This window comes from Cynoglossus semilaevis, chromosome 1 (genome assembly GCF_000523025.1).
Source record: "Cynoglossus semilaevis isolate Cse_v1.0 chromosome 1, Cse_v1.0, whole genome shotgun sequence".
Classification (NCBI taxonomy): Eukaryota; Metazoa; Chordata; class Actinopteri; order Pleuronectiformes; family Cynoglossidae; genus Cynoglossus; species Cynoglossus semilaevis.
The window spans coordinates 10,865,112-10,874,713 of NC_024307.1; the positions used below are offsets into that span (position 1 = coordinate 10,865,112).

The window sequence follows — 9,602 nt, forward strand, 5'->3', positions numbered from 1 at the left end:
ACAGTTAACAGTTATCAAAATGTCTGAAAGATAGGCTTTACAACTTAGTTCCAAAGTTATGATGCAAAACCCTTAAAAAAAATAACCATTAAATTAACAAATTAACCTCTGAAAATAATACTTAAAGAGTAGAAATTGCTAATTTATACTTGGGAATATTTTTTATTACAAATACTAATACAAAATTACATACAAATTCTACCTTTACTTCTCACATAATATAGTGAGTCACACAGAGTAATATATATTAGTGAAAGTCGGGTTTGTTTTGCTCAGTCGTGAATCAGCTTTAAGCCATCACTATTTGTTAACGCTAGTTGGCGCCAAACCTGCGTGATGGCAGCGGAATCCTCATGAAGGTCTTGTAAGTCCTGAGCTCTCGATGAAGCTCCATGAAATGTTTCTCCTTCCTCTTCACCATCCAGGTGAACTCACCGTGTTTCAGCTCAATCTTGAAAACAGCTGGAAGAGACTGCACACACACGGACACACACGACACACACACGACACACACCGACACACACCGACACACAAATGTCACACAGTGAGAGTCAGGTTGATCATGGATGTTTGGACGAGTGTTAGAGTAAAGTCAGCCTTAGAACAGTGTCAGGTTCAACACATTTGAAGTTCAGCTAATACTTGTTCTTAAACACACAAAACAGCCTTTTCTGATTAGATAAATAATCATTTAAATAACAAACGCATATCCTGCAGAGAGTGTAGTTGGTGCTGCTGAGACCCATGCAAATATGAAGAAACAGACAACGAAGGACTGAGGGCTGGTTAAGGAATATTGGCTAACGCGGGCAAAAAACAAACAAAAAACATTAAAAAGAGCAAATAGTCTACAAGACTTAAAAAAAATCAAAAGAATTAAAGAGGCAAAGAAAACGATAAAAAAAAAAAGGAGTTCAAGTGAAAAAAAGAGGCAAAGAAAATGATAAAAAAAAAGGAGTTCAAGTGAAAAAAACAAATGGTTCCTCCAAAGGGTTTCTGTTTGTGGAGAACTAACAACTGCACCTTGTTGACACTGCGGTGTTGGGACAGGTTGAATCGATCCTGAGCCGTGGTGAACCTCTCTACCTCCATGATGCGAGCAGTGATGGGCACAGTGGGGAGGTAGACTTTAGCGCTGGCCTCCTTGAAGCCCACAGTGTTGTACACTGCTGAAAATTGAATACGACAGTCCCCTGGAGGAGAGAGAACGAAAGAGGATGAGAGGATGAAAAGGCAGGGGTCAGTGTGTCTTTTTTTGGTTCCAGCATGTAGGAGTTTCTTAGGCCCACAAGTTGGCCACAACACGCTGTAGAAAAGAAAAGCCGGCCTTTGTTCGGGATTTGTACAATTTCTTTTTTTCCTCTTGTATTCTCTGGTAGATGTTGTAAACTGAGAAAACTCATTTCTGATAGCAGGCCTGAGAAATACATCTCTGTGAAAGCTGAATTACTTTCTTGTTTCGAGTCTTTGCAGTGGAAATTTCTGTCGATTTTCCTCACTTAATTTTTCTTCAAATGTTTACACAACAACTTCTTAATAATGTAGTATTTTTACACAGATATAATAGCCTGACAAAATGGACTTCCCAACGATATGGTTCCTCTACAAAACTTTGTGGAGAAGCTAAAATATAGCTATTTGGTTTGTTTCCTGTGGTGATGGTGATCCATTGATACAGTGCAAACACAGATGTACCTAAGTAGGTCCCATCGTAGTCGTTCTCCTCTCCGTCGCCTATATCCAGCTCTCTGGCATCCAAGCTTTCCACAAGGTCGGCCATGTCGATCCCGTCCAGTGTATCTGGATCAGCTGATGGGTCAGAAACTTCTGAGTTTACCAGGTTAAGATTACTGGTAGTTGGTGGATTCTTCTCTATCATGCTTAGCAGTCAACCCCAAGAGCAGGGCGCCCCTAGAGGAGACAGAACACAAAATATTTTTAGACCAAAAATATCCATTGACCTGTTTATTAGTGTTTAAATGTGTATTTGTCTCTCGAAAATATTGTTTTTTCTCTTTCAGTCGTCTATTGAATCAGAACAGACAGACTTGCTCTGAGTTGTATGCCATCATTGGAATCCAAAGGTATACGGTAAGAAAGTGGCTAACAGGAGATAATGTGGAGTTGACAGTTGTCATGTAAAACGGACACAATACTAAAACAAAAACAAAAACTTTAGCACTTCAATGTAATTGCGTTCGCAGAGACTTTGTTTGCAGCTTAAAGCTGACAGATCCAGCAGCAGAGAAGAGAATAATAGAAATGTTGGTAAAAAAGATATTTAATTGAACTTTTTACAACTTCATCACAACTTCATTTTGCATCCTTCCACCTTTGGCTTAAAAAAATTGCAGATATTTAGATATTTCTTAGCTAGTGCTTTGTTGTTTCTTCAATTTAATGTAGTAATTCTGGCAAACTAACACTGCAAGTTTGCAATTCTTGTCCTCAGTTTTAGCTGCTTTTTTGCTCTAATCTCAGGATTCATTTCTTGCCAAACATTTTGCTATATTTTAGAAAGCCTTATTTTATCAGAATCCTAATACTGAACAATTCTGTGAAACATTTGGTACTTAGCCTGGTTTAAACTGCCTTTTATGTATTTTGTTATGTTATCTTTAACAGCTAACACACTAAATTCCATTAAATGATATGCAACCTACATTGAACCTAGAGATAACAACACTCCCACTGTCAAACCAGAAAGTCTAGTGAACCAAACAATTATAATAGTTTCAGGTGATTCCAAACTGTATCACAATTTACTCTTCTGTCTTGATTCATATTTCTCAGGGTGTATTAAGTCGGCATATTAAGAGGTATTTTGTCATCACGGTGTAGGTAAGTCTACAGTTAACATTATTTAATGATAAAACACAAAACAATGACGGTAGCATCATTCAGCTCCGTGCTGACTTGGACCTGATAAAGTTCACTGCACTGCATGTGTGAATTTCAGATAAAATAAAGTTGTAGTCATGCTACGCTAAGTGACACTCATGTAGTCACTTCTCTTATTGTACCATTATTTTACACAGCCCTGTTTTGTGGAACAGATAATGATAAGAAAACCAGTCAAACAAGGAAGTCAAACCAACAAGGAGAAATGAGGAGAAATGAAAACAAAGACACACACACTGAAATAAAATAAAATCACAGACAGCCGTAGTACTAAGCCTACATCATTACACAAAAAGGACAAAAACAAGAATCTAGTCATCCAGGACTTTTCAGGCTCATTTGGGCAGTCAGATTTAGCTCTCTCCTCGAGTACTGACATCAATTGGACAATGAAATACCAAATCACTTTCACTGTACTTTTGAAATTGGACCAAACATTTAACCTTTTTGGGAGCAGCAACTGCTGTACAACAAAATTTTAGCACAGAACAGACATACTAGCTAAAAAATAGCTTAAAGCTAACACGAAGAAAACAAAATAAGCCAAAAGATAGTTTTTTTTTATTTCATTTAAATGTAAAAGTCCCCCTAAATATGTCAAGAAAGCAAATCCCGTTCAGAATTTCTACGCTGTATTCCATTCTTGTCAAATAAATGCTTATTAACGTCTGGTAAATCAATAAGGTGGCTAGCACTTAGTAGAACAGCAACTGCAGGAAAACTAGCATTTGAAAGCTGTAATTTATTTATTGAAAAGCTAAGACTGGAGATATTAGTTTATGGTTTAAAAACATAAAAAATAATCTAGTAGAACATATAACCTAATGCACTGTTATAATAGATATTATATTCATATTGATTAAATATCATTAATATTTAATAAATATTAATTACTTAATGGAGGAAGTGCTGAATGTTTTTGAAAACACAGTCTCACATAAACAGGAAGAGACAACAGGCTGTCTCTAAATATTCCCACTAAAGTGGACAAGATCCAACAGGTTCACAGAGTCAGGCGAGTCCTCAGCAGCTGCCACAACTACACGCCACTGCATGTCTGTCTTTGTCAACTGCCTCCTCACTCAAAACATTACCATTGAGCTTCAATTCATTTGTTTCTTCAATTTCAAATCAGTCATGTGGTTGAAAAAATAATTCCTTAGGATTTTTACAGATTTTAGGGATACCGTAATTTCCTGACTATAAGCCCTGCTACTTTTTTTTCCACACACTGAACCCTGTGGCTTAAACAATGATGGGCTAATTTATGGATTTTTAAGGGCTAACATCGTTCATACTGCTAGCGGTCAATGACTTTTCTGGTAGGCTACGGTGTGTTATACTAGTAGCGTATGTGTCTGTCTGTGAATGGCTGTGTGTGTGAGTTGGTTATACAGGAGCTGTTAAAACTCTGTTTATGTTCTGTTGTGCTGTGGCTGATAATAAAGACCCCAACTTCACTGTTTCCGTTTACCTCTGCTGCGGACAAGCACAAAGTGAAGGGAGTTAGCCCCGGAGCTAATGTTACCAACTACAGTCGGGGCTCCGAAGCAGGAAAGAGCTAAGAGCTAACGTGTAACCAGTGATTAAACAGGCAGAGGAAAATAATATTTACAATGGAAAAATACCACTGTGCACCACCAAATACATTTTTTATATAATAAAATACAATGATCTACTAGTAAGTAGTCAGTAAATTTAGCCAAAGCCAAATTTACTGACTCAGTTTCAAACCTGGGCCTGTTTAGTATAACAGGCTGTTGGTATAACTGCAGGAATTAAAGAAAGACATGCAAGAAAATTTCATCCAAAGTTGACATAGTCTTACTAGTTTTTAAAGCCATCTACTACAACTTAGTGGGAGAATACTTCATTGTTTTGCCTGTCACTGTTGCATAAATTGTAGTTTCAGACCAATACACTGGAACTAGATCTTTTTCCGTGTTCTCACAAACATGGCACGGTATTGCATGTATGATGTAAAATATAGAAGGCCCCTTTGACAGTCATCTCTTGGATGAGAGGTGAAACGTCTTTAAAAAAAAAAACCTACTTCGTCCAGTTACCCTCTATTATTATTATTTTTTTTGGATGAAGGAAAGGATGTATCCTGTGCAAGAAGCTGCACAGGATACATTTTATCATTTTTTTGGCCACTGCACAATAGTTGAACTTTTGTCCACTGTGCATGCTGTCTTGGATTCCAGACGAAATATTTTTGACGTTGCACTTATCTCCCTGCTCTAAGAATACCCCTGACCTCCCACAGGTCTGACCCTCGCTGAGGTTCAAGCTGGAATGATGTGGTTTGAATGTCTGCTGCATGTGCAGAATCAGATGTCAAGACACATCCACACATGTCACACCAACTATGTCCAAACAAACCGGGGGTACAGTCAGCACAGAAGACAAGGAGGAGAATGTGTCAAAGGAGACTTGTGGGAGTTTTATCTCCATTCAAACAGGAACGCTGCCTACTTCCTGTTTCCTATCCCTTTGCCATGGCGATAGATTTAAGGAACTGATGCTACCGAGAGAAAGTCAGCCTCTTCCCTCTGCTTCAGTCTGTCTTAAAGTGCCAATAAGATGGAATCAATGAAGTGTGAAGAACATAGATGGAAAAATGGAAGAAGTGCTGAGTGAGAGCAGAAGGACGGAAAAAAAAGTCAGTGGTGTTCAACAAAAAAGTGCAGCAGCAGGGACTTGTCAGCCTTTCACTATTGAGAATTTAGGTCTCACTTCATCCTTCACAGATCCATTTAAAACATACTGCCACACTTGTCGTGGCCAGACCGAGCCTCATTCATTCCACTCACTGCAAATCCATCACTGCAGATGTAACCTTTAATTCAAATTCAAAGCACGTCGTCCTTGTAAAGAACAAAGAAACTTTGACTTCTAATAAAACTACTTAATGCTGAGAGTTTCATCTGAGGATATCATTCATGGTCAATGACCAGTTTAACTGTCACTCTAACTTTACTTCTTCTTTGAAGTGTGCATGCATCATTACCACGATAAATAAACTCTCCATGTGATAAAAAAAACACTTTTCTTCTCCAGTTTTCATTGTACACGTTGGAATTTCTCATCTGCATTTCATGAAAACACAGGGGGGCTTCACAGTGGGCTTCACTTATAGCTAGCTTAACATACCATAGCATACCAGTATGATTTGAACCGGCAGTTGTCTGATCCTATTACCGAAAGGCCAAGGACTGCTAGTAAAAATTGAGGCTCATCGCTACCTTGGTTTTGAAAGTTAGAGGAAAAAACAGATTACTGTTGACTGAGTTTGACAAAATGTAAAAGAAAAACAATTCCAAACAGCCGCTAAATATAAAGCAACACAAGTTAACAAAGTTAGCAAAGGAAATGGCAAAGCAACCGGAAATAGCTATAAGGAAAAAAAAAACAGTTAGGAAAAGTTTGAAGTTAGCCAGGAGATGACACTTTTAACAACACTTTTAAAGAAGTTCCATTTTAATAACCCACAACAACACTTTTAAAGAAGTTCCATTTTGACTCAAAATACTTAGAGTACAGTATATAATTCTTATAAAGCAGGTCTAGGAGGGGCTAGGTTGAGCCTAGCATAGAGGCTGTAAACAAGCTTGTCTGTCTTTTAGGAACAACAATGAAGCCTCCCACTGCCAACTGTAATTATCATAATTAACATGTTATATCTTCTTATGTAGAGAGGTGTAAAACAACAGTTGTGTGTCAGACCAGTTCTTGGTTTCAACCAGTTTCCAAGCAACTCGATCAGGTCCTATTTTAAATAATGTCTTAGAAACTGAAAAACTGTGACGCGATGATTAAAAAAAATGCAGGCATAAGGATTTTCTAATCATGGAACAGAGTTCAGCCTCATTATTATCGAAATTTCAGCAAAACTGTCAAGGTAACAAACACATCCTTAGGAGATAACTTTGGAAGGAAGTGTATTTGTTAATGGGATTTTCTCTAATTATAGAATCCTAATCATTAGTAAATAAACATTATTACTCTATTAAATAAAAATCCAGTCACATTACCTATTGTCGTCAACAGTTTTTAATCTTTTCTACAAGTTACAGGTTATCTCGTTTGCTATTACCCTACCTTTTAACCATAATGCTATATTTTGGCAGATTATAAGCTACACATGATTAACTTTAAATGCACGTTTGGACATTTTTACCTTTTCAGTCTGGGCTTAGGTTAAGATACTTTGGCAAAATTCTGTTCTTTATTTAAAAACTTTTAGCTACTGCTACTACATGGGTAATGATATAGTCTTTTGGGATATATTTAAAAAAAAATTCATGGCTACTTCTGCTGCTCCCTTGCCATTAGTTGTTATGTTTTGTCATAATGGTTTGAGCTTTTTGGGTTATTTTGGTTTTCTTTTTCCTGGTTTCATGACCCTTAACTTAAAGGAACGGAACTCAAACACTGGCAACACACCTTAAATCTGTAAATATTTGACCTTTCGGTATAAAATTGATTTATTAAGAAAGTAGAGATTATTACAGAGTTAAATAATTACTTCATTAATTGAAGATTAACCAAAATCCATACGGCATTAGGTGCAACATGCAGATGATTGACTCCTTTCACGGTCTCAGCAGCCAACATTTTAATTCTTAGTCATGGAGTGTCCACAGGATAATGGATCTGTTTACCTAAAAATGATCGCTAGCAAACATTTTCCTCATTACAGAAAATACAAAGTGAGGGCAGCTTCCCCGCTGAAGAGCTCACCACAGACACCTCCTGCTACCTCAAAAAATGACCAAAGTAAATAAATGAAAGAAATTGAAAGAAAAAACATGAAACATATTTTAAAATCTCAACCACGGCACTGACGAAGAAGCCTTAGGCATCTTTGGTTGGAAACTATTTTCGTGAAGTGTCAAACGATAAGGAAGAACACTGGGGGCGGACTGAGCATCAGTGTCACTGATCACCAGTGTTTGCAGAAGAACTCATTTATGAGACACTTCTCTATTTATGGAGGTGCAACCAGACGCTTGACATTTACAAAGTGAATGATTTAAATCAGTTTAAATACGAGCAACACAGCACGTGACAACCATCTTAACACAGAAGACGACCACAGTGAGAGTGAAGTCTATACACACTCTCACACATCCTTAAACAGTAGCATAACGAGGACTTAAAGCATTCACAAATCTTGTGGTGCCAAGCTCCCGGTGGTGCAGATGGTACAAAGAGAGAAGGCAGAGATGATGGAGGGAAGGAGGGAGGAAGGGTTGTGACACCTCTCCCTCTCTGCCCACACTAAAGCTGCCTATTATCTAATCCTTCACACCATGGATGGTGGGATCAGGATGGGCTGAAAGAAGCAAGACAGTGGACAGTGGCAACAGAGAGGAGACAGACACAGAGCAGCAGCAGTCATCATCGAGAGAGTGGAATAAAACAAGGCATCATTGTACTGAAGGAGTCACAGAACTGTTCTCTTAGTGGGTTAGCCAGGCCTGACTCAGCCAGACTCAAGAGCCAAGTTTCAGAATGGAAAGTATTAGCAAACTCTGACTGGCGTCCATCCCAGTGAACAAAGTCAAGACAAACACAGAGTATAAACAAACCAACTGCTTAAAGACTGTTTATTCAAAAGACTCACAGGCTTAGTGTTTGAAAGGTCTGGGGGGGAATGGAGAAGGGGAACAAAATATATCCAGATTTTTCAAGGTATTCCAGCTGTGGCAACATTGGCTACAGTGAAGAGTGTGGCAAAGAGCCAGCACATAATTTAATTTTTAAGCACACGGTCGATACCAATATGGTGATCAAAACTGGATGAACTTTTATTGGATGGTAGGGATACTAACTTTTAGGTATCTTAACTTTAATTTTTATTTCACTAGTGTATATTTTCTTCATGGCTAATATTTGTGTCATCCTTGTCAAAAGGCTGGTCCAATGTTGGAAACTTGTTTACTAATTTCTTGCTGCGGTATTGGCTAACCTGTGCTATAGTTTATTGATACTGTCACACTGATGCAGCTCTGCACAATGTAAAGTATAATTTATAATTCAGTGCTCCATGGGCCAATAAAGTAAGAACCAAACTATGGAAGACATTTGTGATGATGTGTTTAAAATGTTTAAAATATCCAATATACTTAGTTAACAGTAGTTAACTTTACTTTAGAAACCTGTGGGGGACTAAAAACTTGGGGGTTTTATTCCCTGCTTCGTCAAGATGAATAATTGTTATGAATTTCAAACTAGGTTCTGCACGATGGCACTGCGTGTGACAGGTGAATGCACATATATGTGAGGCAATAAAGTGACATCAACTGAAAATAATTATTACTGCTGTCACTGATGATGATGTTGACTGTGTAGACAATAGAAGGACACATACTGTACATGTCAGAGGTCAGGGGAGGCCGTACAGTATTAGATAAAGAAAAATAGAAACGGAGAAGAAATGTGTAAGTGAGAGAGGGGAATGGAGAAGGGGAACAAAATATATCCAGATTTTTCAAGGTATTCCAGCTGTGGCAACAGATTTTGGCTACATGTGAAGAGTGTGGCAAAGAGCCAGCACACACACAAACACACACACACTGACACAAACTAGCCTAGACACACACACATACCTCATACAGCCTGAAAAAGAACAGGTAACAACCTTTATAGAATTTCCTCATCAAAATCTACGATAATTAAATCCACAAGAAAAG

The 9,602-nt window shown here is 37.9% G+C and overlaps 1 protein-coding gene across 1 annotated transcript in view; it reads right to left on the minus strand.

The window, feature by feature from the left end:
• The window catches only part of LOC103378976 (phospholipase D1-like), a 26,584-nt gene that overhangs the window by 15,122 nt on the left and 1,860 nt on the right, over positions 1-9,602 (minus strand). The window contains exons 2-4 of the mRNA XM_017042105.2: positions 1,696-1,911; positions 1,024-1,193; positions 330-472 (exon numbers count right to left, since the gene is read on the minus strand). Coding sequence (XP_016897594.1) covers positions 330-472; positions 1,024-1,193; positions 1,696-1,879 — 497 coding nt within the window. The 5' untranslated portion in view covers positions 1,880-1,911. The remainder of the gene's footprint in view (positions 1-329; positions 473-1,023; positions 1,194-1,695; positions 1,912-9,602) is intronic.